The following is a 23,057-nucleotide window of genomic DNA, read 5'->3' on the forward strand; positions in this document are numbered from 1 at the left end:
ATGAAAAACAAAGGAGGGCTATAAGAACGGTGGAGACAGATTCTTCAGGGGGGTCTGTTGTGATAGGACAAGGTGAAATGGTTTCAAACTGAAAGACGGGGCATTTAGATTGGATATAAGGAAAACATTTCTCACAATAAGGGTGGTGAGGCACTGGAACAGGTTGCCCAGAGAGGTGGTGTATGTCCCATCCTTGGAGACATTCAAGATCATGTTGGGAGGGGCTCAGATTAACCTGATATAACTATCTAGATCAACTCTGATTATGTGATTCTATGAAGAACCTTAGTAACATCCCTGTTGTCAGATCTTTAGATAATGTAAAACGAGGGATTTTTATGAAGTTAAAAATATGGTTTGAGAGGTGGTGGCATTCGGGGGGGGATTTTTGTCTGTATATTGTAGGAGTAAACAGGATGCTGTCAGCATCACTTGGCACGTAAATCCACAAAATAATAGATGACTTCAGAAGTACTACTATGGAAGCCATGCAGATGTTCCATACACTGGGTTTTCGTAGAATCATACTACCATTAAGGTTGGAAAAGAGCACTAAGATCATGTAGTCCTACCATCAACCAATGACTACCTAGACCAAATCCCTCAGTGCCACATGTACCTTCTTCTTGAACACATCCATAGACTGGGCAGCCTGTTCCAGTGTCTCACCACTCTTTCTGAGAAGAATTATTCCTAATATCCAACATGAATCTTTGGAGTTTTGAAGGCTTTTACCTTCTGTTTTATTTCAGCTTTCATAGCTTATCAGACCGCTCCGTGTTGCTTTGCCTGCTGTGGAGGATGAGGAGTTAATAATATCTGTTCTCTGCTTATGCATCTGTGAGTCTCTAGAAGGAAGAGCAGACAGAATACTGCTTCTGTAGATCAGCTGATAGCCCTGGTCCGTCTGCTCGCAGAGCCTTGTGCAAATAATTCTTAGAAAAGAGTCCTAATCAGCCACCACACTATGCTGATTTGCACGTAATTGTATCTGTCTTTTAAAAGCTGTAGATAAAAGGACTGAATTTGACACCTGCTCATTGCTCATTTTTCCAATGGCTCTGCAAGCTGGAGCAGGTTGCAGGTTTGGAGGATGGGATGGTTTTGCCACCCAAATGGCCAATTAAAAGGGGGGGGATTTGCAGGAATGCTTTGCAGCACTTGACAGGTGAAGCATAAGGCACAGCTCTCAGCCTCAGGTGTGGAGAGGATTTAATTTAAATACTACCTGAGTGCAGTATTCCTTTTCTTCTCTCTCTCTTTTTTTTTTTTTTTTTTGGTTTTTTTTTTTTTTTTTTTTTTTTTTGTTTGTTTCCCAAGACTTCATTTATGGTTTTATTTAAACCTGAAGTTTTCATCCTATCTGCATTTCACTCTGGTGATATGTGATGACTCTACTCCTGCCAAATGCAGCGATGGTGAAGAAAGGGTTTTTAGGTTTTACTTTAAATCTGATTTGAGAGTTCTCCTTTAAGTAGCATTACATTTATTTCATTTTCTTTTTCCATAAGACCAGGTTACCTTTAGCCACTTCCTCTGTGTCCTAGAAATCCTCAGGTTTTAGCTTCAGTTTAGTGTTAAGACTCGTTTCTGTAAAATGTTAGCGGATCGAAACACACCCTGATGGGCCAGCATAGGGATTTTGTAACTTTACAAATCAGAATTTTTCTCTGTTCTTTTGAAGTCACTATCCCCTCTTGCTCTTGTTGGGTAGCTCGTGCATTTGTCTCTGCTCAGCAGAAACTCCTTGCTGTTTGTTACTCACAGGTTAACTCATCCCTAAAATGTCCCAGTGTCCCATTTGGAAAACTGGCGCAGTGCTCACATCCTTGCCTCACCATAGAGCCTTGAGATTTGCTAAGTAGGCATTGATTTTGTTTAAGATGTCTGCCTTTGTTTCCAGTTCTCCTACTAGTACTGTCTGGACATCTCAGGAAAACAGGTCTGCAAAATTCTAGGTGCCACACAAATTGTGCCTCTGGGCAATTAAGAACACAAATGCTGCTGTCCGTAAGAGCTTACAGTCTCTCTCTCTCTGTATGCTGAAGTATATATGATGTCTTTTCAAGGTGCCATGCAGGCATAACCAGGTTACATCTTTGAAGCAAGGTTTTCAGTAGATAAGAAGGCACTAGTTGAGAGGTGTCAAAATCAGTGGAGATGAGATTTTAATTGTTCACGCTCACAATTTAATTAGATCTTCGGCAGAGGTTTGGCAATGTAGACAGAACGAAAAGGTCAGATTTGGAGAGGCTTTGTAAGAAGTGGCATCAGAATTTAATCACACTGGAGGAGTGAGTCATGAGAGGAAGTCTAGTCAATTAGGAAGGTGAGATTGGCAGGACAGATTTCGCTTTGAAGTTGGGTAGGTAGAGAAAGGAAAAGACTTCAGGAAAAGATCAGGAGCTCAGTTTTGAGCATGATCTGCTTTAGCAAATAGTAGATTACTAACAGAGAGATGTCAGAGAGAGGCCAAAAGTTTGGGTGGTTGATGACTCTAGGCTTAAAGATACCTTGTTTTCTGTATGATTGTTAGTATACTCTGTCTAACCAAGAAGAATATGGATTTATGTCACAGAGGATGACTCAAAACTTTCTCATACATATATGTTAGCATGATTCTTACTAAGTGGATTTAAACTGAATTTTGAGAGGTCATGATGCAGAAGAAAAAGGATGTGACCAGAATTAAAACGTAGTAGCACCATAGGACTTGATAGTTTCCAAGTCACATCTACTTGGATTACTGTGCCATGCCTTAATACACATGTGGCAGACTAAACTAACCATACCTAAGGGAATTAGTGAGAGTTTAACTCAATCCACTAGCAATTAAAGCAATGTAGAGCCATCAGAATGAAATACACTATGACTGAAGTTTCAAGAATCTTCATTAAGAATATGTCCATTTTAATGTGCACCTCTGCTTTTGAGCAGCTGTGGTCTGTAGACATGAGCCCCATGTAGCCCCATGTACACCACACCTCTGTACATAAAGTGCCATACTAATGCAGCATTGGTACCTGGAGTTGTTTAAGATCTCTTCTTCAGCTCAGCTAATTGCATTTCAGCTGTGGTTGGGCTGAAGGCAGCCCATGAGGCACAGTGTCCTAGTGCTCATATTTGAACAGTTGCTGAAATGTGGTAAATCATCTACCTGCCTGTTAATAGGAGGTTATATATTATCTTGTACAAGGCTTTGGCTACTCTACAGGGATACGCAACTCATATGGCCTGGACATCGCCTGTAATATTTCATGGTTCCTTTTCAAGACAAGCATGGAAAAGGGGTCGTGTACCCATCATTTTTCTTTAAATAATGAGTATCACTTTTTTTTCCACTTTCGTTAAGCATTCTGCAAGTCTATACATCTGGGCATGGGGATACATGCTGTCTTGCCTCTCCTCTCATCTGTGTTTCAATTCTTTCTTGCTTCAGACAGCACATAGCATATTTCGTCCTACAGGAGCCCCAAACACTCTCAAATATGACAGTTATGCTTCACATAGGAGTGATTTAAATAGAAATTGGGAAAAAAATAGCAAAGTCTATGGAAAAAAACAGTTAGGGATGATCCCTTATTTATGAGATATATGTGTAAGTATGATCTCCCTACAGAAGAGTCCAGAGCACCATTATATACTTATTGACTGGAAAATAATGCTTCCTCTTCATATTGCCATGTAGATGGCATGTTAGAGCAAGCAGATTTTGTGGTGAAATCTATGTATTGGACTTTGCATGCACAGAGTTTATTTTAGGAGCCAGTTTTGTGCTTCCACCATTAAACAGCACTTCATATGCAACCATGCATTACCTCCCTATTGTCTCCATAGGGAATGGGCTATGGTCAGCACACTTATCACTTGCTGGAGCTCTCCAGCCAAAGTAGTATCTGCACCACACTGACTGTGAGATCAGACAGGCTCCACATAAGCACATAAGGGCTGCAGACTCTTCTCCTTTTTTCAGCATTAACTTTTCAGCCACAAGTCAGAAACCATCACAAAGATTGCTGGAGACCTTTAAAAATCCTCTCTGCAGAGAGAGGGGTTTGTCTCACATCCATCATTGCAGGGTGGCAGAAAGGAGAGGAAATTTTAAGTCTCATTATGCAACCAATGAGGAATAAGGCGATTTTCTTTCAGTAAGCTGTAGGTTAAGGCACATGTTATTCATCACCTGCAGCATTTTTGCACAAAGCCACCAGTGTACAAAAAAACAGCATTTTACAGACTCATAGATGTTGGTTTAGTAGGCACAGAGGTGATGGGTCGACAGTTGGACTAGATGATCTTAATGCTCTTTTCCAACCTCAATGATTCTGTGGTTCTATGAGAAATACCATGCAAATCCTGGGATAGTGAATTTTCCAACTACAGGCACACGCTGTACGCAGCCTGACCTTCTGGCAGTATAGCAAATAATCAAAGGAGTCTTCTGCAAACCTGCTTGTGATTAATAGATAAAAAGAGGTTGGCCCACATTCAAAAACTGAGACTATTTAAGTAAACTGGGGCTACATCATGGAATATTTTCAAACAAGTCCAAAGGAGCTCAGGCACACGGGGAAGCACAAAGCTCCGAGAATTTTAACATTTCAAAGGTTCTGCCCCTAAGCATTTAGCTTAGGACTGGACACAAGCAATACAAACACTGAAGCGGTTATCACTTTGATAGCAAACTGGGCAAATCACCAGATGATGATTTATTTTGGCTGCCAGAGGAGGGATGAGACAAGCAGGTGCAATCCATGTGCCAGCAATTCCACAGGGCAGGATAGAGTCTGTTGTAAAAGGCAAGTGCAAAATAAAATAACTCCCAGCAAAACCAGAGAGGTTGAAGTGAATAACTCGCTTCTTCACTGCTCTGTGGTTCACGTGCGTTCAGATTTACTGTTTGAAGACCCCAAGTAAAAGTTGGAGGCAGTCAAACCCCAGAGCACCAGGAGTGCTTAGTGCTTCTCTTCTCAGTGAGCGTGACCCTGGTAGTTAGAGTTAATTGAGGAAGACTGTGCTACTTCTGAATGTTTACAGCCTAGATCAACTAGCGCTGAAACTGAATGCTGATCACCTACCTGCTGAGGAGAGATTTGGGGATTAAAACTGGACTAAACACTGGACTGATTTGGAGGAAGAAAGCTTACTCAGTCCAAATGAATGAGATTGAAAAGTCCTTTTGTGAGGTGGAGAAATCCTTGTGCAAGGTGGAAATATCCTTCCTGCAGCATCCTCTGTCAGCACAGAGTTAAGAACAGACACAAACTCAAAGCAATTTGGCAAGAACGATAATCGGAGCAGTCGGGACTTGTCATCAGCATACTGGCCACTGCGAAAGAGTGATTACATAGGAAGACACAGGCAATTATCAAAGACTAATTGCTTATTGTTGCTAGAACTATATTTTAAATGTGTTTTTCTTTTTAATTGCTTTCAGAACAAATAAAGTGTCCTTAATTCAATCGTAAAATGTTTGGGAATGGGAAGCCTGCCAGGAATTGAGTAGCTCAGAGGTCTTGTGAAAGGAACTGCCTCTTTCAGTTGCCCACATTCGTGCTCAACCATCCCATCCTCTGCCAACCTCCCTGTTTTCAGGGCTGTTTTCCTGAGTTGGGTGTATGTCTGTGTCTTGATGGTGGTTGCAGTAGTTCATGCATATGTTTTCCTGTGTTTTTATTTGTTCCTATCCAAGGGTCATGACCCAAAGAGGAGCTGAACTTCTCAGGTCCAATGAGGGATTTGAATGAGCAGGCTCTAAACTCACTGGGCACTTTCCAGAATGGGGCTGGGAATGTCTGACAAGGTGAAATACTCATGCAATTTGAACCTGTTACAATACCAACATCTGTATACCTCTGTGCTCTATTGCTGCTGAATGCTATGAAATTATGGAGGGGTCAGATTTGGCTCCACATTGTATGAAAATAACAATGAATGAACAAGTGAACAGGAAGATGCTATTCCAAGTAAAGATGCTGAGGGCTACTGTGAGGAGCAGATCCAAACTGCATTCAGAAGATTTTATGTAAATAGCTGAAAGACTCTCATGTTATTAAATAACTATTCAGCTTTTTCATGATGAGAGTCACAGGGAACACTGTTTATTTATTCATACAAATATCTTTTGTATGGATGTATTCAACTCTGAAAATACTGCAGGACTTCATAATGGACAAGCAAATGTAACCAATGTTATATCTCTATGTGCAAATAATTTGCATGAATGGTTCAGAAAATGAAAGGAAACTGGTCCACGTGAGGGACTGCAAGTATGAGCAGGGGAAACAGAATCAGTGTTTAGGTTCACTTACCAGAGGAATAATAGATTAGAGCCATAGAATCGCTAAGATTGGAAAATACCACCAAGGTTACCTGGTCCAACCATCACCATACCCACTAAATATGTCCCTCAGTGCCGCATACCCTTTTCCAATGCTCTTTTAGGACAGTTAGAAGCAAAGCTGGGCTGGGCAGACATTTTAGTCAGCACATTGAGTTTGGTGAATACAGAATAACCGAATCACTCTGAGAGACTTTCACTGCAGCAGCTCTGCCTTGGGCTTGTGGTCTTTGGCTCTCCTCTATTGAAGTGCCTGATAGACTTTATCTGGAGACATTGGTGCTGATGCTGCTGCTTTCCCTCCTCCTCAGATCTTCCTGATCAGGATGAGTAAAAATAGTATTTCAGAACAGTTTGAACAGCATAGAAAAATCTTGATTGAAATTCCTCAAACCATCACAGCACAGCTAAGCAACGCTTACTTTGCTGGTCTTGAAGATCTCTTCTACCACCTGTGTGAGATTTATTTGGCATCCCTTGCCTGGAGTTTTGTTCATGGACTTGTTTGTGCAAGGCCATGCTGCTGTGAGGAGTTTGCTGGAAGCCCTGAGCCAGGTTTCCCTCTGTAGAGAATGGCAGAGGTTAGCATATCTGCATCAGCTGGGATTCAGCATCCAGTGTAAAAGCGAATATCTAGCAGGAATTTCTTTGTGTAAAGATGAAACACAGCGTTGCCTTCCTCTGCAGCCTGTTTTTATTTTTAAATTAACCCAAACCTGAGGAAGGAACATAAGCCGTGCTGAAATACACATTTCCATTGAGACTGTGTGTTTGTGTGCAGCTTTCTAAAATTAAGCTTGCACAGTGTCAAATGGGGAGCTGGGTGTGGAAATGCAATTAGCTGTGACTTGGAGCTCTTATCCAAATGGGCCAACAAGTGCAAGTGCTCACTTGGAAACTTGACCAAGTGGCAAGGACTCCTTAATGTGCATCAAAATGAGCAGGGTAAATAAAGCAAAATGTTAATAATATTTCATATTCATTTCCAAACTACTCCTTTGGGTGATGTAAACTGAAGTGCGCTTGGCAGGTGATGTTAAATGATGCTTTTCCTGTGGAATGGAAGCTGTCTTCCATCTAGGAGCATTTGTGCTTTTCTGGAGAGTTTTGAGATCCTGAAGGGAAGACATTATATATAATCTGATGTTATTTTCACATTGTTGTCTCCCAGTCTTCTTCTGATGTAAGTAACAGGCAGTCTGACCTGGTGCCTGGTAGCCCTGCCTAAAGCAGGGGGGTTGCAGCTGCATGATCTTTAAAGTCCCTTTCAAAGTAAGCCATTCTGTGACTCTATGAAGTCAGCATTGCCTATCAGGTGGGCCGTGGAATATTTTTTCCAATGGGTAAGTGAGTTCGTAGAAATCCTGAAAGGCTTGGTTAAGGCTCTCAGTGAAAGAAAACAAGGCTTTCTGTTCTTCACTACCTTTCAGTCATTGCAGGGTAATGCTGGCACCCAAGGATGCTTTCCGTGGAGAATGTATGTAGGTAAACAAGCAGGAGGGAAAAAAAAGAAAAGGGGGGAAAATAGATAGAAAAAGGAGAAAGAAAAAAATGAGAAGCAGAATTGTGTTGGCTTGTTAAAATATCTAAAAGGATTTTGCTTTTAATTAGGAGATTGCTTGGCCTTTTTCCACAGCAAGAGGTTGGAACTAGACAATGTTTAAGATCCAACCCAAGCCATTCTATGATTCTGTGATTCTCTAATTCCATTTATGATTATTTATTTTTCATGTGATGGCCTGAGTTTCAACTCCCACCTTTCTTATGTAGCTTATTTATGTTGTTTACACTCAACTCTTTCCTTTAATTTTCTGAAGTAGTACTTGTCTTGTGCCTGAATCTTGGGAAGCTGGATATATGGCCACCACTGTCTTCTGTGTGAGCGACTGTTTCTTCTGATTCAGAGCTCCTGTATGCTGAAACCAGTAATGATTCACTCTCACAGCAGTGGTGTGAGCAGTCTCAGCTTTTACATGCCATCTGTGTTACTGAGCTGAATCTGCAGAAACGGGACCCTGTGCACATGGCTTTTCCTCTGTTCACAGATGAAAATATTAAAGCAAATCCGTATGGTCCATGAGATGTTTTCTGTGTCAGGAAGGGAGTGAAGCTGCCTGTCAAACCAAGCTGTTCCCTCCGATGAAAGGAGACTGTTTTTAAACACTCCTTTCCATAGTATTTTGCACGCCAGCCATGTGTGTTTTCTCTTCTGACATCTCATTGAGCTCCTTGGCTGCGGTACTGCGAGAAGGAAGGGTGTGCTGGGAGGGAAGGAAATAATCTCCCAGTATGTACACAAACTCATGTGCGCACATACTCTTAAATCAATCTTAAATGAATTGATTTTTTTTTTTTTTAATGAATATGGAAGAAAATTAATCTGGTTGAGTCAGGCTTAATTGCTTCCCTTTTGTTTAGATTTTCTATTTTTGCACAAGCAGTGCTGTGAGCTATTATTAGCTACAAAGGTGGAGATAGAGGGCAAAGGGCTCATTTATAATTCCTACAGCAGAGCACTGAATTTTAAAGCTAAAAGGCAAGTTGATGAGCAGCTTGAAAACACAGATTCATCCACTTAGCTTGCTGAGTGTTTCTGAAGGCTCATGCTGGTCCAGGGAGCTCTCACAGCTGTGGGACCTGTTGGCTGAAGGAATGAGTCAAAAAGAGATGTATTTGCAAATGAAAGCACTCACCTTGAAGGAGAAGCTTGAAAACAAGCTGATTTAGGCTCATGAACAGGTATTAATGCGTCATTTTTGAAAGAAGCAACTGGACTTTGCTTCTCAGGCCAGAAGCTGAGAAGCACTAAGATTGTATGCACACATACAAACTCAATTTTGTGATTAAAAAAAATCAGTCAGTTAAGTTTGGAGTGTATCCCAGGTAATGGAATACCATTACAGCCACCATCTGCTTCCAGGATCTTGGGGCAATCCCACAAGAAGCAGTTTAATCACGTCGGGCAGGAGATCCTGCAGCGTTAGGGTGTGCTATTGCAACGGGGGAGCTGGTTTAGTCGGCACTTTTAGTGATGGGTGGACGATGACACTAGATGATCTTAGTGGTCTTTGATTCTATGATTCTACGAAGACAAGCCCAACCTCAATCAGTTTTTCTCACCCTTTCCTAAAATGCAGTGGCTATTGCAAACTCCTTTTCCTTCTCATCATCGTGAGCTGGGCATCTGCTTTGGGAAGGGGAGGGTTTTGGCATAGGGACCATTCCAACTGGGACACCAGGATGGAATTTGGATGGCTACAGCTTGAGCACTGCAGGGTTTCCTCTTCTGAGCCACTTGGATCTGGGATGTGCTGCTGCATGGGGAAGCTTTGGTCAATGAGGAGTTTTCAGTTTTGCTAATCTCACCTCTGGAATTAATGTCCCTTTCTGACTACTTTCTTTGGCACTAGTTCTTTTTCCTTAGTTGCTATACTGAAGCTTGTTCAGTTTGCCATGCTAAAGGGCATCACGAGAATATGCATCATTTTGTAGTTTTTCTTCTAAGGCAACAAAATAAAAATAAGCTTAAAAATAAAAATAAAAATGAATCACCTCAGTATAAAATGTTTTTCTCCCTGAAAGTTCCTGAAGCATAAAAAGAGTTTCTTTTCTTGAAGAGGAGATATTACTAATGTAAATGTGGTGCTGTTGGCAGAGGAATAATATGCTGTCTATCATAAGGCAGGCGACTGAGGAGGAGCTGGAGTGATGGAAATGCCTCTTGGGCATGTGAGATTGTGGGGATAGGTATTCACAGAGAGGACGCTTTCTTACATGTGCCCAGGGCTTTCTCTTATCTATGAACATGAACCCACAGTAAAATAGAAATGTTCCCATATTAATAGTGCATCGGAGATAGCCCTCATCTGAAAAACACAGTAATACTGCACAACTGGGAGCCCTTTCGGAGCAGGGAATTGGACTAGCAATTTCATAGTGTGTTAGTAACAAAACATTTTGGTTCTGTATAAGCAAATGGCAAGGTTAATGGACACATCACTCCGGCTGTCATTGTCCCAGCAGTAACCAATTTAGAGGCCCTATATTTTTCTGCTATTCCAGTAAGGGAAATAAAAGTAGAAAATTAAAAATAGAAATCCCAATATGAATTAAAGCACAAAGAGTGAACAAGCTTGTAGTATCGCTGTATAATTTTAAAATCCTCTTTTTTTCCTTGTTATCTGGATGATAATATAGGTGTTACACTGCAAATTCTGGCAGTGTCTGTCCTGCTCCAAAAGGTCACCTTGATACAGGAAGATGTATTTTTGGCTGTAACACGTGAGCATGGACACACAGCCCAGGATCTATCCAGCCTCAATTTGTATTGGTGACTCCTGTTTAGACTTCCCTTCACCTAATGCTGCTTATGGGTAAGAGATGCATGAGGAGTGTCCATGGCTTTGGCTTTTAGGAGGAGGTTAAATGGAGCTGGTTAAAAGATTTCTTCTGGTGCCTTTGAATGGAGCATAGTTATTTCTTTTTCATTGCTCTCTCAGCTTCGACGGATATCAAACCTTCATGAGCTGGTTGTTGCAAATCAGTTCCTGCAGTACCATTGTATACAACACTGTGGCACTAACTTTCCTAAGGTTAACTGTCATAGGATCTCATAATCATGGAATATCATGAGTCAGCAGGGACCCAAAAGGATCGTCGAGTCCAACTCCACACTGGACCACCCAACTGTTACACGCTCTTGGTTTCATTGAGGTTATTTTTTGTTGCTAAGTTTCCTAATGATTAAAAATTAATACTGTTTCCAAAGCAGGAGCCAAACCGAATGTGGAATTATCTTCTTGCTTTACAGATATCCTCGTCGATGGCAAGCTCTGTGACTGTGACGTGGTGGTGGACTGCAAAGTGGGTGACCCAGTCCCACTGCAAGTGAAGCTGACCAACTGGAGCAAGCACAGCGTGGGACCCTTCGCGCTCACCATGACGCCCTACCAGGATTACCAGAATGGGGTGCACAACTATGAGCTGCAGGATGCCATCACTTTTGTGGGATCCAACACCTTCTACATCGATTCTGTAAGTTTTTCTGTCGAAGGTATCACTGTTCTGGATGACGTGTATTTGCATTAAAAAGTTTCATTGCTTAATTGTGCTTTATAATGCAGATTCATTTTTCAAAAATGCCTGTTGCTAAAAGTACTGTGGGCTTAGGGAGGTAGAACCATCTCTCTGAGATGGTTTAAGACTGTAATTGCCTGTACTGTAAGCCACCAGCAAACTATTGGAGTCAGTAACTTTTGGTCACCCCAGATTTGGCAAGATGTGAATGAGTAACTTAGAAAAAATGTGTAATATCATACTGCCTGTCCCGTGAGCCGTCCAGTGCAGCCTACAGTAATAGGTTTTAAGTAACCTCTTCAGTGCATGAGAATTAGTCCCCTAGGCTAAGCCAAGGAAATCATCAGATCAGTTTTAGTTAGATCCCAAGGAAGGAAAAAATAAAAATGCTTAACATTAATGACCAGAAAGATGAGCAGGTTCATTTCCTGGTCTCTTAGCTTTATTTTTACTATGAAAATAAAGAGAAATAGAAATGCAAAACTGCACTTAAAATCGTACAAAAATTTCTTATTTAAAAATAATTGAATTTTTAAATTTTCTCTCAAATTGTTATTTTGAAATTTTTTGCTTGTGAAGCAAAACACTGAAAATAGCTCTTGAATATAACTACTCTCTCTTGCATCCTTTCCCAAAAACCAGCAATGACAAAAAATCAAAGGGATGAAAAACATGAACTATATGACAGAGTGGAGTAAGCAGTATCTCTAACTTATAAGCAAGAGGGGAAGGATGACTGTTTAGGATTGTGCTTCGGACCTTTGCTTAGGTCAGCTCTTCACACTGCTAATAAAATGTACCTGTCAAAACTGAATACTTAGGTGAACCTTAGTAAGAAAGGAATTAAAGGTTAACCACAGGGACAGTCACTGTGCGTAATTTTCAATTACATACCATGGGAAGAAAATATTTCTAGAAGATAATGAGCGTGGAATAAACCATCAGCTTGAATGTTAATGGATTAGCATCCATATATTCATAGCTGAATAATTGAGATATGTCAACAGAAATAATCAAGAGGCAGCTACCTTTGACTCCCTTTCTGACAGTGTGGGTTTTTTAATGTGAGTGGCACTGTGTGGATATCCAGCTGCCTAAGGGCTGACCCTCAGGGCTAATGAGGGAAAAGGGAGGCATCAGCATATATTCCTGCCTTCTGATTGAGTCTCCTATGGGCAAGAAGTCACAGGGTCACATCTCTTGAGCTGCCCAGGCAGTCTCCTCATACGTTACGCTCCCTGTATTCAGTATTTAGACATTTTCACTGTAAACACAGTACCCAGAAAGTAAAAAATGGAGTTGTTTTCTGATGTTTGTCCTCCTTTTCATCCAAAAGGGTGAAATGAAGAGACTGTTTACTCTCCGACAACAAGTGCTGTACTTCACATTGTACAGTGTTGATACATGTCCTGCACAGGCTGCTAATGAAAATGCTTAGTCACATTTCTTTGAGGCATAGAGCCCTGATCACGGAAGAAACTTCTTCAAACAGTGGATCTAATGCTGTCAGAGGCCCTTTCATCCCCTGTAATAACTAATTCAGTAATGGAAAAAATATTTCAGAAAGCAGCACCTGTTTTGGGGACAAGAATAAAGTCCTGGTTTGTGCATTTGATGCTTCAGGGAAGAACGAACATATTCAAAATTGTGTTCATGCTCCGTGTTTGACAGAAGTTCAGACACTGGTGAAGAAGCTGAAGAAGCTCATAGTTGGATGACATGAAAGAGATTCTCTGTGTCTTTTTTATAAACTAAGCTGAGACTTTGGATGAGATACCCAGCTGGTGTAGCTCCATGTTACCCTCTCAAAGCTATTAAACACGTGCTCATTATTTTTATATACTGAGGTTGCTGGCACATGATTATTATGTTGTTTAATGGAGGTGCCTTCAAATGCTGCCATCTCCCAGTTTTGCCCCTTTGCAGAAAGATGCTCCCCTCTTCTGCAGGAGTGATGCTGTGACTATGTGTGGCTGTGCAAAGTTGGCCAGTTTATCCCAAACTACATTCGTCAGCAGTTTGAGCTAATTGGGCTGACATTACATTGACACTAGCAAGGAGGTGGTGACATGATTTATTGCATTGCCAAGCCGGGTGGGAGGGAGGATGAAGAACTAGCGTGTGCTTTGGTGTAACAGTAGTGTGTGGTCAAAAACAAATGGAAACATCAGGTATTACAGCAAGATACTTCTAATACCCTAGAAATTTGGTCTTTTGTCATGATGATGGAGAAATAGCAACAGTATTGGTGCTCAGTTGAATGTGACCTCTCAGGAAAAACAAAATAAAACATCCCTCTGCTTTCCTAAGTATTAACTTATTGTAAGGCCTAATGCCTTAACACTGAACAAATCACAATTTTTTTTGTTATTATTTTTAGACTAAAAAGTTTCAAACCATTTTCTGCATCTATTTAGAAGACAAAGAATGCATGCAGGAATGTTTAGCGCACATACACTGCTCCACATGTATGAATGAACAGAGTTTTTTTTTAAGGGTAAAAGTCACACAATTTTGTTTTTCACTTTCTTGTCACGTAAAGGTAGATGATTTCTCTTGAAGGTAGTGCTTATTCATCTCTCTGTGATCCCACTTCCATTCAGAGCAGCAGTCTGCACTTGTGCCCCAAAGGCTCTGCTAGGATACACTACCTCAAAAAGCAAAGTCCTCTGCTCAAAATTTTAAAGAATATTCAGATATTTACATACATTTTAAATCACATAAAGCCTTTATTTTTAAAATTAACTTTTAATTTGATTAGCTTTGCCTTTCTTTGTCTAGCAGAAAAGGTGACTTCATTGGTTATCATTTAGATAGTGTACATTTTTTAGAGTGAGGTTTTGAAACATGAGTTAACATTGATGGATGCCCACCCATTCAAATTCTTCTGCATTTATTTATTATCTTGCTTTGCAATCTGAAGTTTAACTTTAGCCTTATTATTAAAAATTCTTTTTTCTTACCAGTATTTTGACTAGTAGATTGATCAGACAGAGCTGCTTCTTGCCAAATTAAAAAAATGATACGCTATGGAGATTCCTGTAACTACCAATAATTCGTCTTCCTTTGTTGTTCCTGCTTTTGCCATTACTGTTCTCAGGCAGTTTTTTTTTAGGTGTGTTATCTCTCAGTAGCTCAGATGAGTGGTAGTGGAAGATGAGGAAGAACTCATTAGGAGATGGTCATTTTGAATCAGCTCAGAAGCTATGACGAACATTTGCTCACTTCTGGCAGGTCCTCTGTGGCCCATCTGGCCAAATTAGTTTTCTTGGCACTTCTGCTCGCACTGTAAACTCTCTGGGGGCATTTACAGAATCACACAGAATCACAGAATCACCCGGGTTGGAAGGGACCTCAAGGATCATGTAGTTCCAACCCCCCTGCCTAGCAGGGCCACCAAACACACACATTCAGATCAGGTTGCCCAGGACCCTGTCCAACCTGGCCTTAAACACATCCAAGGATGGGGCATCCACAACCTCCCTGGGCAGCCCGTTCCAGGGCCTAACCACTCTCCTTGTATAGAACTTCCCCCTAACATCCAACCTAAATCTTCCCTCCTTCAACTTGGATCCATTTCCCCTAGTCCTGCTGTTGTCAGCCCTTTTGAAGAGTTTACTCCCCTCGTGGGTGTAGGTTCCCTTCAGGTATTGATAGGCTGCAATGAGGTCACCCCGCAGCCTTCTCTTCTCCAGGCTGAACAAGCCCAACTCCCTCAGCCTGTCCTCATAGGGGAGGTGCTCCAGCCCCCTGATCATCTTAGTCGCCCTCCTCTGGACCCTTTCCAAAATCTCAATGTCTTTCTTGTACTGAGGGCTCCACACCTGGACACAGTACTCCAGATGGGGCCTCACAAGAGCCGAGTAGAGAGGGACAATCACCTCCCTGTCCCTGCTGACCACCCCTCTCCTGATGGAGCCCAGGATCCCATTTGCCTTTCGAGCTGCCAGAGCGCACTGCTGGCTCATGTTCAGTCTCTCGTCCATCAGGACCCCCAGGTCCTTCTCTGCCGAGCTGCTCTCAAGGACCACTCCTCCCAGCCTGTACGGGTGCCTGGGGTTCTTCCGGCCCAAATGCAAAACCTTGCACTTTGCCGTGTTGAACCTCATTAGGTTCACCCGAGCCTAGCCCTCCAGCCTGTCGAGGTCTGGCATGAACCCTAATCTCCAACTGAGTTGCTTCAGTACTACAGCAGTATAAATAATTAGTAGTTAGTTCTCAGGGATCAGTCCCACATGGCAGCCTGAATCGGGGAAGGATTAGGATGGAGCTAGAAACTTAATTTTTCTTCTGTCTCGGAGGAACTTTTCTTTCTTGAATCTTCAGTCATGTTTTCCGGGAGCGTAAGCAAGGTCTACATGCAGAGGATTTAGTGGAATTATAGTAAAATCTCTTTGGACTCTGTGGCTTGATTGAGCAAGCATGTGTGTGTACCATCATTCCAGACTGGGGCAACATACAAGATAGTGTCTGGGTGGTGAGACTGCCCGGCCTGCATGCTGCTAGATCAATCAACAGTACAAATTCAGCTTGGATCAGGCATGACTGTGCAGTCCTTATGTTTCTCTCAAACTAGCTGAGTCACTTGGATGGTGAATGTCAGCTCCAGTGGGTTACATCCAACTTGTGTACACATCTGTGCAAGGCCTGCGGCATCCCTTAGTGGCCACTGAGTCACCAAGGCCAGTGGAGTTCAGGGAATATTTTGCTTCATTCTGTGTCTGACACCTACATTTTCTCAGATGAATCCTTTTGTTGAACAGATGGCTCAGATGTATTTATCCATTTTATGGATTTTTAGGTGGTTTAGGTTCCAGACTGAGACATCTGAACAAGGAGCTGTCTCCATGGATGCTGGCTGAGCTCTCATTAGGCAAAAGAGCCTGCTGTCCATGGAGCCTGTCTCAGCCTTACACAGATCCCAGCACAGATCCTAGGGATGTGATTCAGTTGCCTAAAACTAGGTATCCTCCATCATGGGTGTCCAACCTTTTGACTTGCCTGAGCTGCACTGAGCAGAGAGGAATTGTCTTAGTCTTCTTATAAAATATATAATATAGTTAAAGTATATAAATAACAAAACTTTTTAAATTCTCAAATATTTACCTTAAAACATAAAAGAGCAACAAAACCATACAACCAGTGGGATGTTTGACCTTGTTTTTTGTGAAACTAAAGCATCAATCTTGTTCGATGGCAGTGATTGCAATTCTCAGTGAGTTGTCAAGGTGTTCATCAGAAGTTTTTGATGAAATTTTGTTCTTCCTGTACTTCTCCTTGAAAACAGTTTTTCTCAAATGTGTGTACTGCCAAAAACCGATGACATTCTCTTGAAGGCCGACTCAAAACACACTGAGCTACCATTGTATTAGATACTAGAAGAATAAATACTTTGTTTCCTTAACCAGCCACTTGCCACAGCCAGTAGGCCTTGAAGGGAAAATTAATCTGGATGCTTTGGAGGTATTGCCAGCGTGGCATTAAAACCAAAGGTCTGTGAACCCTTATAATTGTATGAAAATTACTAACCAATCACCATGAGGAAAATGGACTGAAATTTGTAACTTCTGTGTATAAATGTTGTGCACATACATAGTTCAGAGTGTGCACCTGATCTGCAGGAAACCATTTAACACCAAGGTTTGTGCAACCCTGAAATAAATAAGCAATGTCTTCTGATTATGTGATGATTGACGTATTGCACATGGGGCAACATATCTGCTTTTCAGACAGCTGTGACTGTGAAGCAAGGGATGTCTTTCTGTGGTAAGAGAGGTCTTAGAAAAACCTAGTAAAGAGACATGATCAAATTTCTGAGCTGACTATCTCATTGCACTTTATCTATTCCATTTGAAAACCTGCAGGTTCTGTTTGTTGGCTGAAAACAGAGTTGCAAATATACTAAAGAATTTATGATTATTTCAGCAGCCATGAAACCTATTCTCAAGTTCCTTTGTCAGAATGGAAAGCAAGGCTGCACCTTCTTTACTGTTCACAGTGCCTTAGCTCATCCCAAAATGTTATGAGGTATCTATGTTTTGACAACTGTAGGCTGGCCAAGTAGATCATTCTGTGATCTACTTACCAGTTAGCTCTGCTGGCTGTGCTGAATGTATGCCTACTGTAGTAGGATCTTGGATACGTAGAGTGCATGGAGACACCAAAATGTGTGTTGTTTACTCTCAAAATGAGTCCTGTGTGCAGTATAACAATCAGTTTCGATCTGGCCCCCAACAGGCAGATCTGGTCACATACCACTACCTGCCTCGCTGATTCTTCCCACTTACAGTGAAAAAAAAGGATGAATGCTGCAGGGACTGCTACCACATAGGCAGAACTTGAAAGAGATGAAGAGACTGATGCTGATGTGCCTGAAGACACAACATTTCTACCTGTCAAGAGCTATGATCAATGCTTTAACAGATATTTTTCCATGGGGCAGCTGGATGAGGAAAAAAAAAAAGGTCTGGGGGCTTCATTTGCTGCTCACCTCCACCCATTACTTGCATTAATGCTTGCCTCTGTCCTTCTCTGCATGCATCAGTTCTACAAAAATAAGGCAGGCAGCCCTATCAGGAGGAAAAGGGAGCAGGAGGGGAGACTGTTTGATGTTCTGCATGTCCAGACACAATGCCAGAGGGCACACACTTGTATCCAGTGAGGAGGTGAGATGCCAAGGACGTGGGTCAGTACAGCAGCTGTGACTGCTCTCATTACTCACTAGGATGATACGATGCTGACACAAGTTTGCTGTAGGTCAGCAAAAGTGATCGGCACCAAAGCCAAAGGGAGTCTGGGTCCTGCCAGCTCTGATGATGCCAGTGCTTGTGAAAAGACGGGTTCTGGTGTCGGAGCAGGATTTTAGGCAGCAAAGCAACCTAGTATCCCAGGTGGCTGTAAGGGGTACATGTCTGCTGGCTAAAAGACTCAGCAACAAAGGTCCAAAAAAGCCTGGAACAGAAGCAAACAGAAGCAAACAGCACATTTCCCAGTGATGTCCCTTGCTAACATTTTTTCCCCTGTTTCCGATCAAGTCATGCACACCTGGGCAGCACAGTGCTTCTGGATGTAATGCCAGAGTTTCCTTGGTGGTTGGGTTTGGGTCTCAGCTTGGCTGACCAGGTGTTGTGTCACTGTCAATTGGAATCAGCTGTGGACTCTGTATTGTGATGGATGCTGAAGTGTTTGGGGAGGACCAAAGAAAGCCCGTTACCAATAAATATTAATTAAAGTAAAAAGAAAATACATGCACACAAGCCTGCCTGGGAGAGTAGGGATGGCCCCAAATGATATCTTGAGAAATTATCAGGGTCCAGAGAGCAGAATGGAACTGGTCGGATGGTCTGGATAGAGTGAAGGGCACTACTGAAGAGCACCAGTTGCCATTTATGGAGTCTGTTCTGCTGAACTGACACAGTCTCCTCAGAATCTCTCAAACTAATTCCATCCAATGGTATGACTTTGTGCCAATTCAGCGTTTCGTATCTGCAGTGACTTTAATCTGGAAATGGATTTAACATCTTGTAGAAGCAGATGTTTATTCAAACAGTAGCACATGCTGAATAGTGATAAGTTTGATAAAGTTAAAAATTACTTGAGTGCCTTGCTGAAATGGTGGAGCAAGATATTGGCAATAAAGATATGGATCATAAATGGTTTGGTGATGAAGGAGGATGTATAAATGTAAACACAGTGCAGTGTTTAATTTGGACAGGTAAATCCCACTGTTTTGGGGATATGTCTTGCTACATTTATTTTGGTGAGGGTGAACATTAAAGATTCCTGATTAGAGTTTGCAGTCAGATTGTGTCTGAATAATAAGCAGGAGTGAATTTAGTTATTGCTAAGTTGTTAAATGGTGTTTAACCATGCATTTAACAAGAGTTCACAGCTATGATTTAGAACCTTTAATGTCGATTCTGATGAATGCAGTCTAAGGGAAGATGCTCCTGATTATTCAGGACATTATGAGTGGCTTTTGCCTTAAACCAAATGGACTTTGAAATCAGTGACTACTGGAGGTCTTCTGGTTTCAGCTGTGCCACAGCACTGCTGCATGACTGAATAACACAGCATTTTAATTTCTCATTTTACCATTGCTAAAATAGGAACAAGAAATTTACTTCTTTTTGTGGAACAGTAATATTGAGATGTTTAATTTATGAATGTTTCTAGAGTGCTTTGAGATAATTTTAAGGAGCTACTGGCTTGCAAAGAGCAATTATTTTGTTTTGTTGCTTGTTTAATTTTACTGATTTTCACATTTGCTGTTGCAGGTAAAGCCAACCAAAGACTCTGTGTACTTTGGAGCACTTCTTTTCCTCTACACGGGTGATTTCTATCTGAATATCAAATTCCATGAAGACAACTGCAGCAAGGAGCTGCCTCTCTCCTGGTTCTGCCTTCCTAGTGTCCACATCCGTGCAATGGAGCCCGTGGCCGAAGCTAAGCTGTAAATGTGCTGTGTGCTATTTGATTAACAACAGTGTGCAGAAACGCTTGGCACATCCTCTGCTTGACCCCAGCTTGTTTCTGTCCAACCCCAGGCCACAGTCCCTATTTTGGAGGAACAGCTGAATGCTTTCTGAATTCTGATAGTCATTTGGGCAGCTGCTATTGCTAATTTAAGAGAGGGAGACAGATTATAACCATGCTAGAGTTTTCCTCTGATTCCAAAAAAATCTTTGAAACTGCTAATATATGCATCATACTTTCATACAACCTATTGAGATCAGTGGATTTGGGAGAGCCTTAAGTGCTAAATTTAAGAGGGTTGAACTTAACCATGTGTTTGAAGGTCTCTGCTCCAACTTAAATAATCCCTTTTTAGCATTTCAACAGGAGTTGAAATTTCTGTATGAATTTCCTCCTGGCTTACACTGGATTTACATTACCCTGGGAGTGAGGTTCTCTGTCAGAATAGTTCTCAGACTTGTTGTAGTTCACTTTTCTGCTGAGTATTGGGTGTCTTTCGTGGTAAATAGGAGTAAAGATGCCTTTTCCTGTGCTACTGAAAGTAAAAAAATAGTAAATATGCCTTCAGTTATTCTGTTCACCCCCTGAGCTGAGTGCCACTTGCTCCCGGTAGAGTCACTGCCTTTGCTTCGGTAGATCTATTAAGAAATGAGAAAAGGCAATGGGAAGCTAAAGAGTTTGTCCTTGAGAAAGGAAATAAGTCAACTTCTGGGTTGCCTGGGGCTTGCCTGTGAATTGGGGCTTTCATTGTTCTGTTTTATACAATGACAACAGATTGAAATGTTTTCAGACGCTTAAAGAACCACCAGAATTAATCAGCTGGCCATTCTTATCACTTTGAATCAGTTTTTGCAAACTCATCGGATCTGTTTTTTCATGCTAGTAGACTGGCTTTGATTGTGTGGTTGGGTTGTTGTTGGTTTTTTTTCCCTTCTTTTGTTTATTTTGTTGTAGTTAGAAAGACTAATTAGTAGGTAATTAAGGGCATGGAATTCCTGATTCATGGAACTCCATGATGAGTCTACTGAAGATTCAACCTGTTGTCTTTCAGAAAAATATTCTTGTAGAAAGAAACCCAAACTTTCCCTGTGTAATGCAGGGAGGTGTCTGATCTGTCTGAATGAGTTTCGAACCTCTCTGAATCTTTCCTTAAATTTACAGCCTGCAGCTCTTCGTGGTAGATTAATTTCAGGGATGAATACACCAAGATGCAGCAGCAGTGCTCAAATTAGCTCTATAAGTGCAACCCCTTAGCAATTTTTTTTTAGTAGATTGCATCCTAAGGTGGACCCACCTGGCCTGGCCCATCCTGGTCATGCTTGGATAGCTGCTCGTTCTGGCTCTGCACTGTGCTCAGTTGTACTCTTAGATGTGACTGGTGCTTTCCTGAGGAACGCAACAGTGCTCAAAACTCAATTCATTGCATGTTTGCAAATGACTGTAATGTATCCATCCTCACTGTTTTATTATAAATTGAGGAAAGTATATAGCTCTAGCATGATAGCTGTGTTTCCAGTGTATACAGGGTATTATCTCCACAACTGTATTGTGATAATGTTGTCAGTGTTTGCTCCTGAGCTGTGGCTCTGTACACAGAGTGGAAGTCTTCAGACTTAACATGTTGGAAATCAGAGACCAACTGAAGATTTGCTAGCAGTGATGTACTGCTCTGTCAGCTGCCAGCACACAGTGTCCACTAACAGAACTCTTCCTTTGATTGCACAGTGGCTCTGGGCCAGAGTCACCCTTGGAAAGAGGGTCAAAGGCAGCCAAGTTGGGCATGTGTTTTTGTTGATGGAGGTTGGTTGACTAGTTCTGTGCCATAAGGCTGAATTCTCTGTCACTGCATAGGCGTATACACGGAAAAATAGCATCCCAGGAGATCAGGAATTAAACCAGTTAATCTTTTCCATAAAAGCTTACTTTTGACATGTGTCTCTCTGCTATGTTACACAACATTGTTGCAGCAAAATCCAAATTGGGTTTCATTCAGTATTCCCAGCAGGTAATCTGCAGCTGCTAGGAATACAGCTATGACTATGTAGGAACCACATTGCATTTGAAACAAAAATATTGCGAAGCAGATGCTGTGCAGTCAGGGTGCTTCAGCTTACCCAGCAAGGGATCATTTCCCAGCATGTTTTTGAGAGTGTTCTCTAAGAACAGTGGGCATTGCTCTTGTGAAGCCTGTACTGAGCTGCAACACTCCTCTGCCCTTTATACAAAGGGGTGATCCCCAGCCCACTGAAGCTGCTGGAATGGGAACAGGTTTTATTATAGCAAAAGATAGCTGCATATTTCCTAGGTTTCCAACATGCCATTATAAATCTGCCATTTGTGCTCATAAATATGTGTTTTATGAGTGAGCTGATTCTTAATGGTCTATCTGCTCATTATATAGCACACCAGTCTGTCCCTTGTCAACTTTGAGACTTAGTTGCTTTTGGCATTTATGATACCTTTCCCAATTTCCTTACACTTCTACTTGTCTTGGTGAGAGAGATGAAACACAAGAAATTCTTCCTTCTGGGGATCATTTGTGACTTGACCAGAAGTTACAGTCCGTGTAATTTGGAGAAGTGGTAAGAGAAGGCACTTGAAATGAGAACACTGCTTTTGGTTTTCTTTTTAATGGAAGCTTTCATTGGAATTGCTGTCAAGATCAGTCTTTGCAGTGGCTTGAGTAAAGGATGGTACTTCCCTGATGTGCTCTCCTTTTCTGTAATGGAAAATTTGTTTTTCTTTCTCCAAACCACCCAGATATTACTTTGAATACGATGAGCCAAACTGCATTGATACACAAGCTGGTATGATCCCACTTGGTTGAATTAAATCATTCCTAATATAATCACCATTGCTGAGAGCAGGAGTTGGTTCAGTTTATGTATGCATTGGAGAAACTTAAGTTGTGTAAATCTAATTATCTGAATAAATACTTGTGTTATTTCCATCTCTGCCTGTCTCTTCTTGATAGTGTTATGTTTCTTTTACTTGTAATAATAATGTATCCCTCAAAGCTGCCTTCTGTCTCTGAAAGGAGAATGTATTTGATTCCATTAATTGTCAGCTGAGGGGAAAGAGGTGCATCATGTGAAGGGTGTCTTAGGCCTCAGTATCCTTTCCGTCCTCCACAGAAATAGCTCAAAGGTAGGAAGGAGAACCAGCT

At 41.6% G+C, this 23,057-nt stretch overlaps 1 protein-coding gene across 3 annotated transcripts in view; it reads left to right on the forward strand.

The window, feature by feature from the left end:
* TRAPPC9 (trafficking protein particle complex subunit 9) overlaps window positions 1-22,841 on the forward strand; it is a 475,345-nt gene extending 452,504 nt beyond the window's left edge. For all 3 annotated transcript variants that reach the window (XM_042809120.1, XM_042809123.1, XM_042809122.1), the window contains 2 exons: window positions 11,151-11,374; window positions 19,693-22,841. In XM_042809120.1, the coding sequence (XP_042665054.1) occupies window positions 11,151-11,374; window positions 19,693-19,872 (404 nt within the window). In that variant the 3' untranslated portion in view covers window positions 19,873-22,841. The remainder of the gene's footprint in view (window positions 1-11,150; window positions 11,375-19,692) is intronic.
* The last annotated feature ends 216 nt before the right edge of the window (window positions 22,842-23,057 follow it).

Source organism: Centrocercus urophasianus, unplaced genomic scaffold, assembly GCF_019232065.1.
Source record: "Centrocercus urophasianus isolate 14NV4802_14NV808 unplaced genomic scaffold, USGS_Curo_1.0 seq_11, whole genome shotgun sequence".
NCBI lineage: Eukaryota > Metazoa > Chordata > Aves > Galliformes > Phasianidae > Centrocercus > Centrocercus urophasianus.